The 24633-nt window shown below is 56.1% G+C and overlaps 1 protein-coding gene across 1 annotated transcript in view; it reads right to left on the bottom strand.

Moving 5' to 3' along the window:
- B0J16DRAFT_392759 (uncharacterized protein) overlaps window positions 1–24633 on the bottom strand; it is a gene marked incomplete at its 5' end in the record, with an annotated part of 40338 nt that overhangs the window by 12967 nt on the left and 2738 nt on the right. The window contains one exon of the mRNA XM_046132024.1: window positions 1–24633. This exon is cut by the window's left edge and continues 12967 nt beyond it. Coding sequence (XP_045990560.1) covers window positions 1–24633 — 24633 coding nt within the window.

Below are 24633 nucleotides of genomic sequence, written 5' to 3'. Positions count from 1 at the left end.
CCGTGACAAGGTACAGAAGACATCTTGTAGGTGAACATCAAATACGTACGAAGTGAACTGAAAGACCCTGGTCCCTTGTTTGATATCGAGTGCCGTGGCCATAGCCGCCACAGCTGCGGATAGTGCTCCGTGTTGGAGCAAGAATCCCTTGGGAACACCGGTACTGCCGCTTGTGTACATAATAACAGCTGCGTCGCTCGGCTTTGCGGTCACGGCGCGGAGCGCGACATCATCTGCCTGAGAAAGTGTTGCAAACAATTCTTGGTCAATTGGGACGACGACCGCGCCCTTGTCGGGATGGAGATCCATGGCACCTCGGAATTTGGCTTCGTACTGGGCTGCGACAAGCACGATACGAGCTCGACTGCTTTGTAGAATCGTCTTGGACCGGCCGATTGGATGCTTCGGACTAAGCTGCACGAACGCAGCCCCGGCTCTCAGAACCGCGATCATGGCGATGAGGGCCCATTTCGACTTATCGAAGTAAAGGGCTATCGAATCCTCCCTTTGCACACCCAGGGCGATGAGATGAGTCGCTAGTCTTGCCGTCAAGTCATGCACCTCTGCATACGTGAGCTGGCCATCCCACGCGTCAATAGCGAGCAGGTCTGGCGTCTTGTGTACCTGCGATTCAACGATGTGGTGCAGTGTTTGATCAGGAGATGGCAGCTGGATGTTAGAATTCCAGTGCACCATCTGCTCTACGTCTCGAGGGCCAGCGGCACTGAACTGGGCGACGTCGAGTTGCTCTTGAGGGGCTTCCGTCTGACTGATGGCTGCGAGCTGAGTGGTGATATACGCAAAGTGATCGGTGAGCTGATCCACGATGTGATGAGATAAGATGGTGGCATCGTACTTGACATCTACAAACACCTCCGATCCATCGATCCCACACTCCACAACAAGTGGGTAGGAGTGGAAGTCATGCTGCGAGACCGGCATTGCCTGCAGGTCGGATGTGGCTGACGACGGTAGCTGAGCCTGATTCTGTTGCTGGAGTGGCTGCATGACAAACAAGTGATTTGGCTGAAGTTGTCGTGGCTTGATCGCCGCCTGAATCGCCTGCAAGCCCGAGTGCTGGAACGGCATCATCTCGATCATCTTCTCATGCACAGACTCGAGGTAGTCCATGATGGGCTGGTTGCGCCGGACTTGTAACCTCATCGGCACCGTGGTAATAGTTGGTCCAAGCATCTCTATGATGCCTGGAACGGGTGCGTCCCGACCCGACAGCGCCTCAGCGAAGAGAACGTCGTCGGTGCCTGAGAACTGGGCGACGGCCATGGCCCAACTGGCGCGAAGGACAGTAGCTAGTGAGACGTTGTGGGTCGGCGATATGGCGGCAGTGAATGTCTTTCGTAGGTCGCTGTTCGAGTGTGGTTGGTACGAAGATGTTACGTTCGATGGGAAGCTCACAGGATCGCCCTGGCCTAGCTGCGATCGCCAGTAGGCAGCTTCAACCTCTGGATTGGTGCGCGACAGGAAGTCGATGTAACCCTTATAAGGTACTGGCTTCTGCTTCGGAGCGAGTCCTCGGTAGAAGACCTCTTCGACCTGTTTAAAAAGTAATTGGAAAGTCCACCCGTCGTACACAGCGTGATGAGCCGCCCACATGAATGTCTGCCCGATGACAGCGAAACTGAAAAGCGGCTTGCCGTATGACATGGCTTCTCGCTCCACCATGTATCTGAAGTCTTGCTCATTACGGCAAGGTGAAGATTGAAGGTTGTCTGCTTCTGCCTCGCTCTTGACGACAACTTGCAGAGACCTGGCATTGTGTGTCGCGACTGGGACGATGCGCGTCCTCAGGATGGGGTGCGCCTTCACAGCACTATTCCAAGCATCAAGCAATTGATCCTTATCGACAGTGTCTGCAAGTGTCATAGACCCATGTCCCACATATGCCTTGTTTTGTCGCATGGTGATGGCCAGGAGACCCTCTTGAAGCGGCGTACACGGATAAACATCTTCGATCTGGCTTGCTGAGAGGCCACACTGCCGAGCTACTTCTTCCAGCTGATCTGCTCGCGCCTCAGACCCGTCGATTGGCCAGAGTGCGAATGGCTCAATATCCTTCGTGTCGCTTGTGCTGATACTCACCCTCTGCATTCGTGCTGCGACATCCCGGAGCTTTGGATGCTTGAAGATGTCCGCAACGCTGATGGCGAGTTGCTCCTCACGACACATGGCTACCAAGCGCATAGCTGATACAGAATCTCCACCCACTTGGAAGAAGCTGTCGCTGGCGCCGATCTGATCGCGGGATATGCTCAATACTCGAGCCCAGAGGCCCTGTAGTTGCCTTTCCAGGTCCGTGGAAGGTGCCTGCTTTGTCGCGCCGACGAGGCTGTACGATGCAAGTTCCTCTGCCGATAGACGTGAAAGGGCCTGGCGAAGTGCTGTCCGATCCAGCTTTCCTGAAACGTTACTAGGCAGCGTGCGGACTGGAATGAATACCGAGGGAATCATGTACCGGGGCAGCACATCTCCCAAGGATGACTGCACGTCTAGCAGACGATCCCGGACGCATCCAGATAGTGGTAAGATGAGACCATTGTCATGGCCCTTTTGGTGTTCTCCATCGCCTCCTTCGCATCCTCCCTCGGAAGGCCCTGTTTCAACAAGTTGAGCCATGAAGGCCGCAAGTACGGGCCGACCCGAGACTGTGGCAAGCTCGACGGCCACACCGCTCGACGAGACCCGGCTTTGTGGAAGAACCTTAGTAAGACACTGCTCGATCTCGCTGAGTTCCACTCTCTGCCCACGTATCTTAACCTGGTTGTCCTTACGACCGATATAGATGAGGGATCCGTCCGTATCGTAACGTGCAAGATCACCTGTTTTATACAACCGCTTACCGGTCGGCAGATTGTGCAATCGGACCCAGTCGGGATCTTCAATGAAAGCCGCGGCAGTCTTGAGTTCATCGTCGAGGTAGCCTCTTGCTACCAGGGGACCTTCAATCAAGATCTCGCCGATGCTCCCGGTCGGCTGTAGCAAGTTGTGGTCCTGGGGATTAACCAGCCAAATGGCCCCGCTCAAAATACACCCAATATTGTTCGTCTGTCCTACGGCAAGCTTGGGGTTACAAGTGGCAGCAATCGAACATTCCGTGGGCCCATAGCCGTTCATAAGCGTACTGCAATGCTGCTGCCATCGTGTCACAACAGCATCGCTTGGTCTCTCGCCCACCAAGACCAGCGTCTGTACGAGAGGTAGGTTCGCGGGGTCGAGGAGGCTCGCGACCGTGTCCGTGACAGCAAGGAAATTGACTCGCATATCGCGCAGAGCGGCCGATAGGTTATTGGCCCTGTTGTGCTCTGACATGGTGCATACGGTGCCACCGCGTTGGAGCGTGGTAAAGATCTCAGAGATACTGGCGTCGAAGGTGTAGGCGGCAAACTGTCCAACTCGAGTGGTCGGACCGATACCGTAGGCTGCGCCGTGAGCTGCCGCAGTGGTGACCAATGACTTGTGCTCCAAGACAACGCCCTTAGCAGTTCCCGTAGTGCCGGAAGTGTAGATGATAAAAGCAGCGTTGTTAGACCTGGCTTGTGATACCATGGTCCGGTCCTCTCGAGTCGTCTTGAGCTCTTGTCTTTGCTGGAACAGCGATTCTCCTACGGTGATGGTAACAAATTGATCGCTTTTAGAGAACGCTGTGTCGCCATCCGTGTCCGAGTAGACGAGAATGACTGAAGCCCTGGTCTGCTTGATGATAGCGTCGTTGCGGGCCTTTGGCCATGCCGGGTTCAGCGGGACACATGTACCACCCGCTTTAAGCACGGCCAGTTGCGCTACAATTGCCCATGTTGACTTCTCAAAGTGCAGAGGAACGTTCACTTCAGGCTCGACGCCCATTTCCTGGAGATCAGACGCTAGTATCGTCGAGAACTGGTCGAGTTGCTTGTAAGTCATATCACCGTCCCAAGAGCGTAGTGCGACCGCTTCTGGACGAAGAAGTGCCTGATCCCGGAAAACATGATGGATGCAGGAGTTGATGGGCTCTGTGGTAGGTAGTGCGTCGGTCCAAGACAGAATACGACGCACGTCGGTGGGTGTTGCGGCCAGCAGGTGGCTGATCTTTGTCTCTTCGTGGACCGCGGCCAAGATCGAGGAAAGGAGAAACTGGAAACGTTCGAAGATAGTGTTGATCTCAGTTGAACTCAACACGGCATCATCATAGGTGAAGTTCACGGTGATCTCTGAATTGGCCTTGGTATTACACTCTATGACCAGAGCGTAGGATCCAAAGTCAACCAGTGCAGGCGCCTTCTGTGCCTCCATGCCTAGTGACTGCTCCTCTTGGTCGAGCTGAACCTCGGGCTGGACGACAAACAAGTGATTCATATCCAGTCGGCCCATCATGCCATGTCTCCGCATGATCTCCTGGATGTTCTGCAGGCCGGTGTGCTGGAAAGGAATAAGCGCCACGTCCTGCTGGTAGATGGCAGCAAGATATGAGCTCATGGTCTGCTGGCTGTCTAAGCTCATACGCGCTGGCACAGTCGTCATCAGCGGAGCAGCGATCTTATCGATGCCATGCACAGGCGCGTTACGTCCCGAAAGAGTCATCGCGAAGATGATGTCTTCGAAGCCGGTATGCGCGGCCACAACCAATCCCCAGACAGCGCGCAAAATGGTCGGTAGGGGTGTTGCAAGCTCCATGAGCCCCTTGTTGTCAAAGCTCCACAGATGGTGACGAAGCTGCTGCCGAGCCCGTGGTTGGTAGGTGGCAGATGGCAAGCGGGGGAAACTTGAAGGCGTTTGTCCCTCGAGCTGCGACGTCCAGAAAAAGTCGGCGGCTGTGGTCTCGCTGTTCGTGATCAGGTGGCGGATGAAGCGTTTGAACGGCACCGCCCTGCTTGGCTCGTCTCCGCGGTACGCACTTGCGAGGTCATCCAGGATCAGCTTGAGTGTCCAGCCATCGTATGCTGCGTGATGGACTGTCCACACAAAGTAATTGCAGCCGCCCTCGCCTTCTGAAACGAGAGCAAATCGCGAAAGAGGATCGCCGTAAGAGAACGGGTGACTTTCGTCGGCAGAAACATACTCCATGATGCTGCTTGGCTTTTGCCAGTCGATGGGCTTGTCAATTACGGCTTGGTAGAGCTTTGTATCCGCACCACCAGTGGCCCTTGTATCAACGACGATCCTCGTCCCAAGGATCGGGTGAGCAGTAGCTACTTGGTTCCACGCCGCAACGAAACGGTCCAGATCGATGGACTCGGGCAGCTTGTAGACCATCCTATTGGTATAAGCCCCCGCCTTCCTCATCGTGATGGCCATCAGTCCTTCTTGTAGGGGAGTGCAAGGGTAGATGTCTTGAATCCGATCCGGCGAGACACCGCAAAGTGAAGCGATCATTTTGGTAGCTTCGGCGGGAGTCTCCGTGCTCTCTTGCCATGGACATAGACTGAACGGCGGATCATTCTCCTCGTCATTATGGTGATCAGAATCGTCGATGATTGTCACCGACCTGGCCACATCTCGAAGCTGGGGCCGCTCAAAGATATCGCTCACAGTCAATGCCAGGCCCTCCTCCTGGCAGGCTGCCACAAGCCTCATAGCCGAAACAGAGTCACCACCAAGCTGGAAGAAATTATCGGTCGCCCCAATCGCACTTTCTTCCACCGTCATGACCCGGCTCCAGAGGCGCTGCATGCGTTTCTCTATCGGAGAGGCCGGTGGTAGCTTGGCCACGCCCGACAAGCTGTACATTGACGTTAGGACTTCGGAGAGGCTCTTGGCGAGATTCCGGAGCCGGACACGGTCAAGTTTACCAGATGTATTGGTGGGTATATCTGAGACTGGTATGTAGATTGAGGGGATCATGTGTTGCGGAAGGACGTTACCAAGTGAGTCCTGGAGTGCGCGGAACCGAGAGTGGAGCGGCCTTGAAAGAGGAAGGAAACCACATTCGTTGTCAGCTGGATATTCGCTGCTGTCGGTATCCGAGGGTCCCTGCGATGTTTGAATGAATGCCGCAAGTACTCGCCTAGAAACCTCAGATACAGAGTCTGAGACTTGAACGAGTTCTACAGCGACAGTAGCGCCAGTAGTTTGTTCGGAAGTTGAGGCGGATATGGTTTCTGGCATCAAAAGGTCTTTGACGTGCTGCTCAATCTCGCCAATCTCAACGCGTTGTCCGTTGATCTTAACCTGGGTGTCTTTACGGCCAAGGTAGACCAGCGTCCCGTCCTCCTCGTAGCGCGCCAGGTCACCAGTCTTGTAAAGTCGTCTTCCGGAGCTCAGGCCATACTTGGCCACCCAGGCCGGGTCATTGATGAAGGCACTGTTGGTCCGTACTTCATCATTGAGATATCCTCTGGACAGCAGTGGGCCCTCGGCGAGAATCTCACCGATACAGCCAATGGGTATCAAGACGTCGGAGTCGCCTGGCTTGGTGAGCCACAATGTTGTGGCGATACCGTTGCCAATGTTGGCAGCTTGCGTGCGACGCGTCACTTGCATGGACGGGTTGAAAGAGGTGTTCATTCCGCACTCGACGGGTCCGTAGGCATTCATGACGCGCGCAAAGGGCGCCCATGTTTCAACGAGGCCCGGAGTTACAGCCTCACCGGCCAGAGCAAGCTTGTTGATTCTAGGGACGCTATCCGGGCGTAGAAGCGCAGCGACCGTGGGCGTGACGTTGATGAAGTCGGCGTTGGTTCTGCGGATGGACCCCGCGAGATCGTTCATCAGCTGGTCTTCGGACGCAATACAGACGGTTCCACCGACACTAAGCGGGATGAAGATGTCTTGGAAGCTGACATCGAAGAGATACGACGCGAACTGGAAGACGCGTGTCCCGTGCTGGATGCCAAATGCCGGGCCTTGGACGTCAATAGCCAGCAGTAGAGCTCGATGATCAAGCACGACGCCTTTCGGGGTGCCTGTACTGCCGGATGTGTAGATGACGGAGGCCACGTTACCGGACTGAACTTTGATATCCGGAAGAGATTCAGGGTAGGTTCCGAGTCCAGTACTGGTGGATTCATCAACCACAAGAACGTGTTCGGCAAGTTCGTGTTCCAAGAGCTTTGGTCTGTATGCCTTGAAGGTGAGAACAAGGTCGATACCACTGCCGCGCAGTATAGCCGCAGTTCGAGCCGTCGGATGCTTGGGGCTCAAATGCACAAAAGCGCCTCCAGCTTTGAGCACTGCAATCATCGAAACCACCGCCCACTTCGACTTGTCAAAATATAAGCCGATCTTATCTTCGATCTTGACTCCAAACTCGTTGATGAGGTAACCCGCAAGCTTCGACGTCACTAGGTCCAGTTCCCTGTAAGTGAAGCTGCCATCCCATGAGTCAACGGCCACTAGGTCGGGGTACTTGCTGGCCGACGCGGAGACCATATCATGGAGTGTCTTATAAGATGGCACCATGCTCATGTAGTTGTTGGAGTTCCATTCGAGAATCTGTTGGATGTCTTTTGGGCTGGGTTCACTGACACTTCCGACAGTGACATCCGCTCCATTGGTGTTTGAGGTAGCGGCACTGATACGTGCAGCAATGTGGCAAAAATTGTCGATAAGTCGGGCAACGTACGCACTGGACACGACTTTCTCATCGAAGCGGGCCTCGACATTGGCGCCTTCGTCGTGGACACCGCATTCCACGAGCAGCGGGAACGAGTCAAAGTCCCTTTGCTGCGTGGCCATCTCATCTTGACTGCCGCCAGAGTTTGGCTGGGCTCGTGGCTGAATGAGGAAGAGATGGTTCAGTTGCAGCTTTTTGGCTGTCATCTCTTGGATCGCGAGTAGTCCAGTATGTTCGAAGGGCATCATGTCAATAGTCTGCTGATTGATCACATTGAGGAGATCACTGAGTCTCTGCCCGGAACTGGCGTGCACTCGCACCGGCACCGTTGTAATGGTCGGGGCAACTAACTCTGTAATTTCACGGACTGGAGCATTTCGGCCTGACAAGGCCTCGGCAAACAACACATCTTCTGAGTTGGTGAAGTTGGCCAGGGTAATAGCCCATGCCGCTCGAAGGATTGTAGCGAGCGACACGGTTGATGATGCATTCAATTGGGCTTGTCGCACGAGGCGCGTGTTCGGTCTTGCCTGGTACCGTACAGGAAGATCGGCAGGCAAGCTCGCAGGCAGCGTACCTTCAAGCTGCGCCTGCCAAAACCTGGCCGTCTCCTCATGACTAATCTCGTTAAGATACTTAATAAACTGATTGTACGGTGCTGGCTGGGCGGGCCTTGAGCCGTGGTAGAAGACATCCTCAATCTGCTGGAACAACAGTTGGAAGCTCCACCCGTCATAGCTTGCATGGTGAGCAGTCCAGACGAAGGTATATTGGTCCTGGTCCTTGTCGTCAACGACAATGGCACATCGGAAGAGTGGCCTGTTGTAGAGCATCCGGTCCGATCGATCGAGATCCTCGTACTCGGACATCGTGCGGCAGTCCAAGTAACCGCTCGTACCACTGCCACTACATCCCTCGTGAGCAACAAGCTGCATGGGCCTGGAGAATTGTGATGCGACATTTGACAAGACGATGCGAGTCCTGAGAATCGGATGGAAGGCGATTGCACGCTCCCAGGCGTCAGCGAACTTGGCCCTGTCTATGTGAGCCGGTAGACGGTAGGAGCCTCTGCCGACGTAGGCACTGTTCTGACGGGCGGTTATGGCCATTAGACCTTCTTGTAGAGGAGTGCAGGGGTAAATGTCCTCGATGTCGTCTCGAGCAATGCCGCACTGTTGGGCTATATGGTCCATCTGGCCGTTCCTGTCTTGTGGGTCCACGTACGCCTCCCAAAGGCTGAAGGGAACAATTGGCTCATTATCGTTCTGATCCTCTTCGGTCGTAGCACTCACGATACCCTGCCGCTCATCTATTGTTTTGGCCAGCTTGCTGAGCCTCGGGTGTTGGAAGATGTCGGCGACGGTCAAAGCCATGTCTGGGTCCCCTTGCTGACAGGTTGAAGCAAGACGCATGGCCGACACTGAGTCGCCGCCTGACTGGAAAAAGTTGTCGTCTATGCCGATGGTCTGGGGATCTCTATCAAGAATCTGCGACCAGAGCTGGCGCAGGCGCGTCTCCGTACGAGTCGAGGGCGCTCTCTTGATCTTGTTTGCAAGACTGTACATGGCCACCTGGTCCACGGTGAATTTGCTGGCCAGAGGTACAAGCTGCTTCCTGTCTATTTTGAGTGAGGCGTTCTTAGGAAGCGACTGTACCGGCACAAATAGAGATGGCATCATGTACTGAGGAAGGTCCTCGATCAGCTCATGCTGAAGGTTGGTAAACTGGGCCATGACTTTGGTAGACATGGGTAATAAGGCTGACTCTGCCCAATCTTTCGCATTGGGCGTGCTTGCATCCCGTTCGGCAGACATGGAAATGAAGGCATGCACGCGCCGAGTTGTAGAATTTGATCCCGAGATCGATCCAGATGTCGATCCAGAGTCCTGCGCAGCCATTACTACGGCCACATCGTCAGCGCCAGGTAGCGCCTTTGGCAAAACGCGCCGTATTCTTGTCTCTATGTCGCCCAGTTCCACGCGCTGCCCGTGAATCTTGACTTGGTTGTCTTTACGCCCGATATAGGTAAGGGACCCATCATCGTTGTACTTGACGAGATCACCCGTCTTGTAGAAGCGTGTAGCATGCTGTGCTGGAAAGTAGCCACACGTCTCGGCCCATTCCGGCGACCTGATGAACACCTCGTCCGTTCTTTGGCTATCATTGACGTATCCTCGTGCCAGAAGCGGGCCCTCGACCAGCAGCTCACCCTGCGCTCCTATAGGAAGCAAGTGGTGGTGGTCGTCTGGACTGACGATCCAGAGTGATCCAATGGAGCCGAAACCGACATTCGCCGTAGCGTGTGGTTGAAGACGCTGGTTACCAGTGACGCAGACGGAACACTCAGAAGGCCCGTAGCCGTTCATGAGGCGACAGTCCTTGGACTTCGACCACGATTCCACAGTGCTCAGACTCGCGAGCTCGCCAACTAGCGTCAGCGTCCGCAGCGATGGCACTTCTGAGGGTTGTATGAGACTGGCGACTGTGTTTGTCAGGAAGACCGTGCTGACCTGCATACGTCGCACGGCGGCAGCCACATTGTTGACACGTTCTTCGTCGGAAGGGATACAGAGGGTTCCTCCCTGCTGAAGGGTGGTGAACATCTCGAATACGCTACCGTCGAAAGTATAGGCCGCGAATTGAAGGACCCTTGAGCCAGGGTGGATGCCAAATGTTGGCCCCCATTGATCGGCAGTGGTGCACAGTGACCGGTGCTCGAGCATGACGCCCTTCGGCACGCCCGTGCTTCCGCTCGTGTAGATAATATATGCTACATGACCGGGTTTGGACTCCTCGACCACCGACAAATCAACCGCTGATGGACTGTCGTCGGCGGCTGTAGCCTGGTTGAACAGTGCCTCATCAACCGTCCAGACTTGGCAGCTCTGGCTTTGGCCGGAACTCTGCAACTTGGTAAGGTATTGAGGACTAGAGAGGATGAGCTTTGGTTTGATGTCTCCAAGGATAGCCTCATATTGCTGTGCCGGCCAGCTGGGGTTGAGAGGCACGCACACGCCTCCGGCTTTGAGCACAGCGAGCAACACCACAACCGTGAATTTGGACTTGTTGAGACAAAAGGCCGCTTTTGAATCATCGCCAGGCTTGAACCCTAGTCTGTGCAATCTAGGCACCAGAGAGGTAGCCAGTCGGTCAAGCTCAGCATAGCTGAAATCGCCGTCCCAAGCACACACCGCAGACACGTCAGGCTGGGCTACAGCCTTTCTCGCGATAACATGATGTATGCAGTTCTCGACAGCCTCATCTTCACCGGCCAGTTGGCGATTCCAAGCCATGATCTGCTCCAGGTCGCTGGGAGGGGCGCTTGTAAGGCGGCTGATCTGGAGCTGGTGATCCGCATCGGCATCCATGACCCGTGTCAACGCTGACTCGTACCGTTGGAGCAGCATCTCTACCTCGCGACGGGGAAGCACAGCCTCGTCAAAGAGAGCATGGCATGAGACGCCATTTTTGCCAGTCATATTGCACTCTATCACAAGGGCATGCGATCCAAAGGCAGGGGCGTTTGCGTTCGTCGCCGATCCTGATTGCTGCTGCCTGCGTGGTGTAAGCAGTGCTCCAGCTGGCTGCTGTTCCTGCTCTACCGCAGGTTGAACAATGAAGATATGCGCTGGCTCAGCCCATCTTCCTCCATTTTCTGATGACAGCATGTGGCGGATGTTCTGAAGGCCCGTATGTTCGAATGGCATCATGTCAATGTCCTGCTGGTACGTTTGATCGAGGTAGTCACGTAGAGTAGTAGTGCTCTTCTTAATCTTCATGCGCATCGGGACGGTCGTGATGGTAGGTCCTACAATACCGGTCATGCCCTGCACCGGCGCACTCCTACCCGCCAAAACCATGGCGAAGAGTACATCCTCTGAGCCGAGATGAGATGCGAGGACCAGGCCCCATACGGCGCGCAGGATCGACGGCAAGGGAACACCCAGCGATCGCAGCGTTTGCTGATCGATAGAAGCTAGTATCTCGCGGTTCAACTCCGAGCTGGGCTGAGGCTTATAGTTGGCGTTCGGTAGCGCAGGGAAATCGGAGGGACCTTCGCCTTCGCCCCCGAGTTGGGCGGACCAGAAGTCATGGGCGGCCTGATGATCAACACTGGCCAAATGACGGATGAAGTGGCTGTACGGAGTGGTGGTGATGGCTGGCTGCTGGTGGTATCGCTTCTCCATATCTTCTAGCAGCAGCTTCATCGTCCAGCCATCATATATGGCATGGTGTACAGTCCACACGAACGTCCAGCTGGATGTAGTAGTCTCACGGGTGAGGGCATAACGTGCAAGAGGACTACCCGGCGAGAATCCGATAGTCTCGTTCTCTTCCAAGTAGTCTGCGAGGGTGCCCTTGCCTGTCGAGCGAGTCCATTCCAGGTCATCGTCGACCACCACCTGAACGGCCCCTGTCGACAAGGACGCAAGTGGAGAGGACGAATGGTCGCCACCGCCGCCACTGGGAACAATGCGTGTGCGCAAGATTGGGTGCGAGCGTGCCATTCGCTGCCACACGCGCATGAAGCGTTTAATATCGACGGTGCTAGGAAGGTCATAGACGAGCCTGTTCGTGTAAGAACCCGTCTGGTATGCCGTAATGGCCAGCAGCCCTTCCTGGAGCGGTGTGCACGGGTAAACGTCTTCGATCTGGTCCGTGGACACATCACACTGCAGTGCCAGCTCCTCAAGGCGCATCGGTCGTGCGTCTTCTTGCACGTTCCACAGTGCAAAAGGTTCTATGTTGCCAGACGCAGGAAGACGGCTCCCGGTACCTACTGACTCCGTTTTGGCCTCCGCGGCGGTGATTGTCTCGGCCATGTCCCGCAGCTTGGGGTGCCGGAGCACGTTGGCCACCGAGAGAAGCAAACCCTCCTGTTCGCAGGCGGCCACTAACCGCATCGCAGAAACAGAGTCACCCCCTAGTGCAAGGAAGCTATCTCCAGCGCCTATCGATGAAGCCTCCACGCCTAGGATCCGGCTCCACAAAGCCTGGAGCTGCTTCTGCATGCCGTTTGAGGGCAACTGCTTGACGTCGTCAATCAGTCTGTAACGTGCCCACTCGTCTTGGGTGAAGCTAGTAGCTATCTCCCGCAGCTCTCTACGGTCCAGCTTCCCGGATGTGTTGACAGGTAATCGCTGAAGGGGCACATAGGCTGCCGGCACCATGTACTGCGGGAGCTGCTCGCCTAACGAGGACTGCAGGTCTAATAGCAGAGCACGCAACCAAGGTGGCAGTGGCAAGATTGGCTGCTCTGGCCGAAGTATACCACCTAGATTGGCTGCTTCGGCTTCAAAAAAGACCGCCAATGTATAACCCGGCAGAGGAGACGCTGTCTCAACCACTTCGACAGCCACTCCTTTGTCTCTGGACAAGAATGGGGGTAGAAGCTGCTGCACCTTTTCCTCAATCTCGCCCAATTCGACCCGCTGTCCGTGGATTTTGACTTGAGTATCCTTGCGGCCGAGATAGGTGAGCGAACCATCGCGGTTGTAGCGCCCGAGGTCTCCAGTGAGGAACAGTCGTCTCCCCATAGCCGGTCTGAGTCCAGCCTGCGTCGTCCAGCGAGGGTTCTCGATGAAGCGCGCCTTTGTCATTTCCGGATCTTGCAAGTACTCTCGGGAGAGGAGAGGACCCTCTGCTACAATTTCACCGACACATCCGATGGGCGCGAGCGAATCTGGATCATTGCTGTTCACGATGTAGAGCTTAGACTTGATTCCATGACCAACATTGGTCGCGTCTCTCGCGTGCATTACGCTCGTGTTCAAGGCCGTGTTCAAGCCACACTCGGAAGGGCCGTAGGCGGTGATGATCTGAACGTGCGGCGCCCATCGAGTGATGACGTCTCCTTTAATGAGTTCACCAGATAGTATCAGCGTACGAAGAGACGGTAGAGCTGACGGATCGAGAAGTCCCGCGACTGTAGACGTCAGGTGAATGACATCTACGCGCGCATCACGAATGGCATGGGTTAAGCTGTCCGTCAGCTGACTTTCCGAGGCGATGCAGAGACAGCCGCCTGCACATAACGTGGCGAATATGTCTTGGAGATGCACATCGAAAACGTAGGCGGCGAACTGGAAGACGCGGGTATTGTTCTTAATACCATAGGCTTCGCCAAGTGTCTTCATGCCCGTAGCAAGAGCGCCATGCTCCATCACGACGCCCTTGGGGGTGCCTGTGCTTCCGGAGGTGTAAATTACACAAGCGGCGTCACCAGAACCCACGCAGAGAGATGCGTCGCCGTTGAGTGAAGCGCTGCCAAACTCTTCCCTTTCAATCGCAAATAGTGAATCATCAGGCACCATAACTTGGTCGACAAGACCACCGAGTCTCGACGTGTGATTCTCGGATGTCAGTACTATACAAGTTCCGCTGTTCTGGATGATTGCCTTGATACGGCTTTCAGGATGCTTCGGGGACAGTTGAACAAATACTCCCCCGGCTTTCAGAGTGGCCAACATTGAGACAATAGCCCATTTCGATTTGTCAAAATGCAAAGCAACTCGATCCCCAATCTTGACACCAGCGAGCCGGAGCCGAACCGCCAGACGGGATGATACTTGATTAACCTGGTTATAAGTGAGCTTGCCGTCCCAAGAGTCAATGGCGAGCTGATCAGGCGAGCGTGCAGTCTGTTGTTCGAACAGCCCATTCGCCGTGGTGTCAACGCGCGTCAAGTCGACAGAAGCCTGCCGCTCGACGATCTGGCGGACATCCTGCTGTGACGCCACACCAAGTTCAGCGACCGAGGCATCGTTATTATTGCCGGTGGTGCCGAGAAGGTTCGAGAGTACGTAGAAGAAATGGTCGACGAGACGCGAGACCTGCTCCACGTCCAAGACGGACTCATCAAATCTTGCTTCGATGAGGACGTCGCCGCCAGTAGCGGCAATATTGCACTCCACCACGAGCGCATACGAGTCAAACCCGTCGACTCCGTCCTCAATGGGCGTCACCTCCTGGTACTGGGGGATCTTGGCCGCCATCTCATCGCGTGACAGCGGCTGCACCACGAACAGATGCCCGAGATCAAGCTTTGTATCCACCATGGCTTGGATCCGCTGCAGACCGCAGTGTTCAAAGGGCATCATGGCGACTGTCTGTCGATGGATATCCGCTACGTAGTCGACCGCGCGCTGTGCTGGTTGCAGGCGTACGCGGAGAGGCACAGTGGTGATGGTGGGCGCGACCATGTCCTCGATGCCGGGGACGGGCGCGGTGCGACCGGACAGGGCCTCGGCCAAGATGATGTCGCGTGAGCCGCTGAAGTTTGACACGGCGATAGCCCACGCGCTCCGCATGACGGTCGCGTGCGATGCCGAGAGCTCGGCAGTAGTAGGGTCGGCCACGCGAGTTCGCTTCGTCACCCGCATCGTCGTTCGCGGGATGTAGGCGGAGTGTAGACCCGATGGGTAGGTCACTGGCCGCTGCTCTGCACTCGATAACTGAGCGCGCCAGTAGGCTGTCTCGGTCTCGACGCTCGAGTTCTCGATGTACTGGATGTAGAGATTGAATGGAATAACAGGGGGCTGCAGGCCGTGGTAGAAGAGCTCGTCAACTTGTTTCCAAAGTAGCTGAAAGCTCCGACCGTCGTATACGGCGTGATGAACCGTCCAAACAAAGTGACGGTCGCCACTGTCCTCGTCCACGACAATAGCGTACCTGAACAGCGCTTTGCCGTGGGAAATTTCCTCGAGAGCGTCCGCCTGCTTGAACTCGGCGAGTGTGCGGCAACGCATCTGGCAGTCCTGGTTCCTGATGACGACCTGGAGTGACTTGGCGTCCTTGATGCCCACGGGAACAATTCGCGTTCGCAGAATCGCATATGTCCTTACAGCGCTTCGCCACGCCGCTTCGAGCCGACTCGTCTCAATAGCGTCGGGGATTATGTGAGAGCTGCGGCGTACATATGCCTTGGCTTGGAAGGCCGTCACAGCCATGAGACCCTCCTGGAGCGGCGTGCAAGGATAGACATCTTCAATGTCGTCGGCCAGGACGCCGCACTTTGCTGCGATCTCTTGGAGGCGCGCAGGTCGTTTCGTCGGCTCTTCGGCCCAAAGCGCAAAGGGTTCGGGTACGCTCACTCCATTGACCGAGGCCACTTCCGGTGTCGCCTCCATTGCTCCTTCGAGCTCCCTAGATAAGTCTTGAAGGATGGGATACTCGAAAATCTGCGCGACACTGACAGTGATGGAGACATCCCCATCGTCTCGGGCGAGCGAAACAAGACGCATTGCCGCTACCGAGTCTCCTCCAAGATGGAAGAAATTGTCCGTGGCACCGATTCCATCAGGCGAGGACATGCCCAGGATGCGGGCCCAGAGACTTTGAAGCCTCTTTTCCATGACCGTTGATGGCGCCACCTTGACGACGCCGTTACCGCCCGCGAGGCTGTGCGAGGCGATTTGGATCTCGCTCATCGACTCAAGCATGGAGCGTAGCTGTCTGCGGTCCAGCTTCCGCGATGCGTTCTCGGGCATCTTGTTGACAGGTACATAGACGGATGGGACCATGTAGTGTGGCAGGACAGAGCCAAGCGCCCCGTACACTTCCGAGAATCGCCGTCGCAGCGAGTCTGTGAGCGACAGAGCCCGGGCTCCATTAGCAATATCCTCATCGCCATTCTCACGGTCTTGATCCGCGTTGTCCTTCAGGGCCACGAATGCAGCCAAAATGTGCCGTTCGGGATGTGACGGGTGGTGGATCAATTCGACAGCGACAGTCTTGGCCGTAGGCACGAGGCGATGCAACTGGTGCTGAATCTCACCAATCTCAACACGTTGACCGCGGATCTTGACCTGAGTATCTTTTCGGCCAATGTAGGTAAGCGACCCCCGGTCGTCATTGTACCTGACTAGGTCGCCCGTTTTGAACATGCGGCGCCCGGCGCCAAGGCCGTACTGCCGGATCCATGCCGGGTCGTAGATAAACGAGCTCCTCGTCTTGGCTTCATCGTGCAGGTATCCACTTGCCAGTATGGGGCCCTCGATGAGTAGCTCGCCAACGGCGCCAAGCGGGCATAGTCTGTCGCTGTCTGTGGGGTCTACCACCCAGAACAAGTTGGCGAGCGGTCCTCCGATGTTAGAAGCGCGTGCCGCGTCCTCTATCGGGGGACTGCAGGATGAATTGATTGAGCATTCTGAAGGTCCGTACGAGTTGAGCAGCTTGACGTCGCGACGGTTACCCCACAGCGCAACAACCCCGGGTCGGACAGGTTCACCAGCTAAGATGATGGTCTTGAGCGTCGGCACATGGTCAGGACGCAAGAGAGCAGCCACAGTTGAGGTCAAATTGGCGAAATTGGCTTGTGTCCGGTTGATTCCTGCTGATAGATTGTTCATGCGTTCGTAGTCAGATATGACACACACGCACCCGCCCTGCTGTAAAGTGGTAAATATGTCCTGAATGGACGCATCGAATGTGTACGCTGCGAACTGCACAACGCGAGACTGAGGGCCTAGTCCAAAGGCCTCGCCGTGTGCTCGGCAGGATGTTGCGAGTGCCTTGTGTTGCAAAACAACGCCCTTTGGCACGCCGGTACTACCGGAAGTATGAATAATGAAGGCATTGTTCTCAGGCGTCGCGACCTTGCGCCGGAACGGTTGCGCACTTTGAAGCTTCCTCTGTAGAGTATCGTCAATTGGCAAGACATTGCATGAGCTGTTGCGGAAGAGGTCCTCGTGCTGTGGGCTAGCGAGGATGATCACCGGTCGGACGTTGCGCAGGATCGACTCGTTCTGGACGGCCGGGCGCGCGGGATCCAGCGGCACGCAGACACCTCCGGCTTTTAGCACAGCTAGCTCAGCGACAATGGCCCATGGTGATTTTTCGAGACAGAGTGGGACGTTGACTTCGGCTGCCACGCCAAGGTCGACCAGCTGGCCCGCAAGCTTAGCAGCAAGCTCATCCAGCTCACGGTATGTGAGATTAAGATCCTGGGAACAGATGGCGGGGGCATCAGGTTGTAAGTCGGCCTGGTTTTGTACAATCTGATGGATACAATCCTCCAGAGCTGGCGGCACCTCTTTGTTCCATTCCAGCAGACGCTTCATGTCCCGTGGGCCCGCCGAGAACAAAGAGCCTACTGGCTCTGTCTTTTGCTGTCCAGCAGATGTAAGCTGCGCCAGGACGTGCTGGTATTGCGACAGGTACGATTCGACACGTTTTACATTGACAACATTGTCGTCGTACTGGACCTTGAGCGTCACGCCGGTCGACTCCACGCAGCACTCGAGGATAAGCAGGTATGCCTCAAAATCTAGGGTAGCCGCACCATTACGATCCGAGACCATGAGTGCTGACTCTTGTGACTCGGCGTCCGCCGGCTGCACAAGGAAGTTGGTGGTGAGACCGAGACCGAGCGCGTCGTCGGCCTTACCAACCAGACGACGGATACCCTGCAAACCCGTCTGCTCGAAAGCAATCATTCTCGTCGCCTGTTCGTTTACGGCACGCACGAAATCCAGAGTAGAGCCTTGCCGATCAATTGTGATTCTGATGGGCACAGTGGTCATCGTCGGACCTGTGATGTCTGCTATACCTGCCACAGGTGCACTGCGCCCAGACAGTGTTGAGGCGAATATAACATCATCGGAACCTGAGTACGTCGCCATAACAACTGCCCAAGCGGCACGAAGTATTACAGACAGTGGCATATCCCACCCACCAATCTTCGCATTATTCATGTCCATCCGCACAAATGCCTGCATCTTTGCGTTGGGCCGTGGTATATACGCCGGTGATGGTAGTGCAGGGTAGCTCCGCGGCACGTTACCCTGGAGCTGATCCTTCCAGAACGCTTCAGCTTTCTCAACCGGGGACCGGGAGAGGTATCTCATGAAGCGATTGTACGGCACGACGGGAGCAGCCAGCTCATCGTGCATGTACAGGTGCTGGAGCTGACTCAAAAGAGTTTGCCTGCTCCAGCCGTCGAAGAGGGCGTGGTGGACCGTCCAGACGAAGAAGACGGCGCTGTCTCCGCCGGAAGATCGCGACTCCACTATCCCGTAGCGCGCTAACGGACCACCCAAGGACATTGTAGTTCTGTCATCCTCAAGCCGGTACTCGTCGACAGAAGTGCCGGTGCGCCATTGAACACCTTCCTTGACGACCACCTGCAGGGACTGCGATCCAGCGCTAAGTCCCGGCACGATGCGCGTTCGTAGGATGGGATTCTCAGCCACCAGTCGATCCCACGCTGCTTTGAAGCGCGCCACATCGACAGTTTCCAAGATCCGGAAAGCCACGCGCCCGATGTAGGCCCTCGGTTGACGCATCGTAATGGCCATCATGCCCTCTTGGAGTGGTGTGCAGGGGTAAATATCTTCAATCTGCTCCGGCAGGACCTGACACTGCACCGCGACCTGGGCCACGCGTTCGGAACGCGATTCAACGCTCATATCATCAACTTCGTCCCACAAGGCGAAAGGAGCGATAGTCTCCTCATCAGCAGCAATTTCTCTGTTTGCGCCGCCGATTCGTGCCGCCTCCTCCAGCTCGATGACCACCGCCAAGTCGCGGAGTATCGGGTGCTCAAAGATGCTCGCGACGGTGGTGACGACTTGTTCTCGACGCGCCAGCGCAACAAGCCTCATAGCCGCGACCGAGTCGCCTCCGAGCTGGAAGAAACTGTCGCTTGCGCCGATGAGGGTCTTTTTAACCCCAAGGATTCTGCTCCACAGGCTCTGCAGGTGCTTCTCCAGGTCAGTGGAGGGCTTCAGTTTCGTCGCCCTACTGCTAGCCCCGGTATCGCCGTACGCGGCCAACTGTCGCTCGTCGATGGATTTGGCAATGTCGCGAAGACGCTGCCGGTCGACTTCGCCCTTGGACGTTCGTGGCATACGAGCCAGGGGCACGTAGACGGTAGGAGTCATGTATGACGGGATAGCATCGGCCAAAGATGCGCGAATCTCGGCCAAGTCCAATTGCAGTCGATCGGAAGGCGGCAACGGGTGTATGCCATTAACCACCGGGCCAGGTTTTGTTGTCCCGTTCGTTGTCCCGTTCTTCTGATGCCCGTTCGCCAGTGTCGATGAATGACCGTTCGTGCCGTTCGATCGGGGTGTCTCTTTCTCCACTAAGAAGGCCATCACCGTTGTCTTCTTTACCCCCTTGAGCGGTACGACAACTTCAACCGCAACTGATTCATAACCCTTGAGCCGTTCCAGCAGTCGGGCCTCAACTTCTGCGCGCTGGCTGAGAATCTGGATGTACTCATTCTTGGACCCGACCGATGTGAGTGACCCGTCCGCATTATAGCGTACCAGTTCCCCAGTCTTGTGGTACGTTCCCTGCTTGCCGCTCCGGCCTAGCTGGGAAGCCCATCGCGGTTGCCATGGACGATCGGTCGTGGTGGCAGAGGCTTCGACAAAGGTGCTTTCGATGAGAAGCTCACCGATGCTGCCTACAGGCTGTAGTCTGTCGTGGTCTCGTGGGTCAACCACCCAAAACAACGACGAGCGGCTGATCGGCAGCCAGCTTGGGCTCTGCTCCTGCTCGGTGTCTGCATGGAGTCTTCGATACGCCATGGGACCCCGACCTCGGACGGTGCCATAGACTTCGAGCATTCTCATCTCCTCGCCCCATTGCTTCATCGTGTCTCGGTTCCTGCTCCAGAGTCCCGTCGTCAGCTCGCTCGAATGAACAACCAAGCTCCTGAGCGACGGTGCATGCTCTGGCAATGCTGTCATGGCACTCAAGCTTGGGTGATCCAAGCAAGCAATGGTCACTCCTGACCTGCCAATACCGCCAGCTGCGTCGTCAGCACACTCTTCCTCCGACAGAACACAGATGCAGGCGCCGCTCAGAAGCGTGGCGAATGTGTCGTGGATTCCCTGGGCCGATGCGTATGGCACGAAGTGTGCGACTCGGGAGCCCTTGCTTAGACCAAGGACCTCCCTGTAGGCCTGACAAGTGGTGACGAGTCCTTCATGACTCAGAGAGACGATGCCATCGGCCGTCTCCGCATCGTTGTCAGAAGTATTGTATAGCATGAACGCCGTGGTTTCTGATGAGGATTCAGATTGGTGTCCATTTGTGCCGTTTGTCCCATGCCCATTAGTTGATCTCTTCATAAGCTCACCAATGAGCCCGGCATCGATCGAGAGAGCCTGGCAGTTGAGTTTCTCAAGCATAGTCTGGTATGACCGATCGGTCAAGCATAAAATTGGCTTCACTTGTTCGAGTATGGCACGACCGCTGGTTGCATCCGACAATTGGTCTGGGGTCAAGGGGACGCAGACGCCGCCAACCTTCAGCACAGCGAGCTGTGACACAACCGCCCAGGCCAAACTCTCAAAACAGAGCGCCACTTTGGCACCTTTGGTCACGCCCCGATGACCGAGGTACGTTGCGAGCGCAGTCGAGAGCGCATTAAGATCGGCATATGTGAGGTCCTGGTCTTGATCCCACGATTGTACGGCCAGCGCGTCGGGGTTAATAACAGCTTGCGCCTCGACAAGCTCGTGGATGCACCCGAGCTTCTTGACCTCCTTCGGGTGAGGGTGGCCATTGGTGTGTGTGTGTTGGTTCCACTGCTGTATCTGACGGATATCTTGGGGACCAGCGCACGCTACATCGCCCACCGATAGCTGAGCATGAGCATCATTGGCTAGCATGCTCACAACATAGGAGAAATACCCCAGAAGCATCTCAGCCATGTCGTCCGAGACGACAGTCTTGTCGTAGCCCATCTCAACATCCATAGCACCGTCACCTTCAATGCCACAACTGAGAATCAGCGCATAGGAGCCAAAGTCCTCGGCTATTTGGCCATCTCTGGGCTCCTCGGTTAAGATGGACGGCATCTCATGTGCCTGCTCGTTCGGCAGACGAACCATGAAGAGGTTATTGAGCTGCATCGGGGTCTTGGCAGCATCCGCGTCAGCCTCTCCATCTCGAAGAAGGATGCGGCGAATGTTCTGCAGACCTGCGTGCTCATGAGGTACCATGTCCGCTGATTGCTGCATAATAGCCCACAGGTACTCGTTGACGGTTTGGTGGCGGTCCAGGAGTACGCGAACCGGGACGGTCGTCATGGTCGGGGCGGCCATGTCGGCAATGTTGAGGCCTGGTACGGCGATGTTGCGGCCCGACAGCGTTACTGCAAAAGCGGTGTCGTCAGAGGCGGAATACGCTGCCAGCACGACGGCCCAGGCAGCTCGGAGGATGACCGACGAGGGAACGCCGGATCCTTCGGAGCCAGTGGCACGCGACGGCAAGGGCAGAGGCACGACTCTCTGTAATCGAGCGTTGGGTCTTGGTTGATACGTCGTTGACGGTAGAGCCGGAAATGCGGGAGCCCTGACACCTTTGAGCTGCCTAGTCCAGAATGAAGAGCTCGCTTCCTGGTCATTGTCGAGGGTTATCTGCCGGATGAAGTGCGTGAATGGGACAGGGTCAGGTATACTGCTTCCGTGGTACCATTCCTCCAATTGCCGCAGCAGGATTCGCTTGCTCCAGCCGTCGTACAAGGCATGATGAATCGCCCACACGAGGGACTTGGAAGTGGTTCCGGAGTTGACAATGGTGAATCGCAGAAGCGGCTCGCCATATGTCATACCACCGCTGCCGTCCAAACAGCTCTCAACATCCTCCGCCTCCTCCCACTCGATATCCTCCCTGACGACGACCTGCAGGGATGCAGCTCCCGCAGCAATGCCCGGGATGATGCGTGTCCTCAAAATGGGGTTTGCGTTGGAGACGTTTTGCCAGGCTGATTTGAAGCGAGGAAGGTCGATGTTCTCATGTAGTCGAAAGACGGCACGACCGACGTAGGCTTGGGATTGACGCATCGTCAACGCCATCAGACCTTCCTGCAAAGGACTGCAGGGATAGATGTCTTCGATGCGATCGATAGGTGTGTGGCAGAGCGCGGCGATCTCCTCAAGTCGCTCATTGCGAGTCTCTCGAGGCTCATCCCAAAGAGTGAAAGGTTTGACATAAAGATCATCTGCGCCGTTGTTGTCAGCGGTCTTGACGAGTCGGGCTACTTCAGACAGCCTGGGACTCTGGAACAAGTCCGCCACCGTCAGAGTAAGGCCCTGCTCGTGGCAAGCCGTGACTAGACGCATGGCCGCCAATGAGTCGCCGCCCAGCTGGAAGAAACCATCGTCAGCGCCAATGGTGATCGCCTTGATGCCCAGGATGTAGCTCCACATGTCGCGCATCCGGCGCTCCATGTCTGTGTTGAGCTCGTATTGTTCTTTGCGTGCTCCCGTCAGACCGTACACAGCGAGCTCCTCGTCCTCCATGGTCTCGACCACCTTGTGAAGCCTCCTACGGTCCAGCTTGCGGGACATGTTCTCCGGCATCCTTGCCAGCGGAATGTACATGGAAGGAATCATGTAGGCAGGCAGGTGCTGCGCCAGCGCAATAGCGGCATCGGCAAAAGCGTTGTGTAGGGTCGCCGATGGCGGTAAAGGTGACAAGGACGAAGATGTTTGGGTGGCCTGGACTGTCACCCCATCTTCTTCGCCATCCACGCGCAGAGCCAAAAACGCCGTAAGCATCAACCTATCGGGATGACGAGGATGCGTCACAAGCTCGACGGCCACGGTCCTGGCGGTGGGAATCTGCTCGTAGAGACGAAACTCGATCTCGGCGACCTCCACGCGCTGACCGCGGACCTTGACCTGCCTGTCTTTGCGACCGATATAGGTCAAGCCTCCGTCGTTATTGTAGCGGACGAGATCACCAGTCTTGTACATGCGGCGACGCACAGATCCGAATCTGGACGCCCACGCTGGGTCACAGATGAAGGAGGCGCGCGTTTTGGCCTCGTCATTTAGATAGCCCCGAGCAACCAACGGCCCCTCGATGAGGAGCTCTCCAATGCTGCCCACGGGAGACAGGTAGTCGTGGTTTGCCGGGTTAACGACCCAGAAGTGGTTGCACACCAAGGGTTTACCAACGTTGGCAGCGTTGTGCTTATCAGTGACCCTCTTACTGCAGGACGAGTTGATAGAGCACTCGGAGGGTCCGTACGAGTTGTAAATGACGACGTGCTCGGCCCAGAGCTCTACGGCGTCAGGTCTTACTGGCTCTCCAGCGAGGATCATAGTGCGAAGAGTCGGGAGCTCACGCGGGTCCAGCAGCACGGCGACAGTGGACGTAAGGTTGATGAAGTTGGCCTGGGTGCGGTTGATAGCGTTGCTGAGATCGTTCAGACGCTCGTGATCTGAAATAACGCATACGCAGCCGCCGAGGAGCAGCGTAGTGAAGATGTCCTGGATGCTTGCGTCGAATGTATAGGCGGCGAATTGGGCTACTCTTGAGTGCGGACCCAGACCAAAGGCCTCACCATGCGCTGTACAGCTGCTGGCGAGAGCTCGGTGTTCTAGCATTACACCCTTTGGAACTCCTGTGCTGCCGGAGGTGAAGATCAAGTACGCGAGGTTGTCCGGGTTCGCTCTTGGCTGCTGCGCGTGTGATGGGAGGCGGTCGTGACACGAGGCAATCAATTCCGCATCGACAGTGACGGTACGGTACCGCGATGACGCGAACGACTCGAAACGAGCGCGGTACTTGGGCGCCACGAGCACCACACTGGCGTTCACATCTGTGATGATGGCATTGGCTCGGGCGTCGGGGTAGTCTGGGCTCAGAGGCACACAAGCACCGCCGGCCTTGAGAACCGCCAATAAGGCAATGGTGGCAAAGGGAGACTTGTCAAAGCAGAGCGGCACCATGACCTCGGCGCCTACGCCCATCTGGACGAGGTAGCACGCGAGCCGCGACGCCTCATCATCAAGCTCGCGGTACGTCCAGTCTCGCTCGGCGGAGCTAAGAGCCGGAGCGTTCGGTTGCATCTTGGCTTGATGCTCAACGATGCCGTGGACACAGTCCTCCACTGCTCGAGGTGTCTTGCTGTTCCATAATTGTACTGTTTGCTGATTGTCCTGGCTGAAAAGGTCAAGTTGTCCTAAGGTACAAGTTGGGGAATCAAGAATAAAGGAAAGGGCGGTGCGGAAAGTCGCAACTACGTTACCTGCCATCCATGGACTTAAATGCGACGTCCAGTATCCGAGACTCACGCCAAGTGTGTCCTCACTTGCTTCCAGGTTGAGTGATATGTCGTA

This window comes from Fusarium flagelliforme (genome assembly GCF_020744385.1).
Source record: "Fusarium flagelliforme strain FIESC 12 MPI-CAGE-AA-0113 chromosome Unknown B0J16scaffold_1, whole genome shotgun sequence".
NCBI lineage: Eukaryota > Fungi > Ascomycota > Sordariomycetes > Hypocreales > Nectriaceae > Fusarium > Fusarium flagelliforme.
Note: the sequence above shows the minus strand (reverse complement) of the source record. Positions and strands in the feature narration are given on the sequence as shown.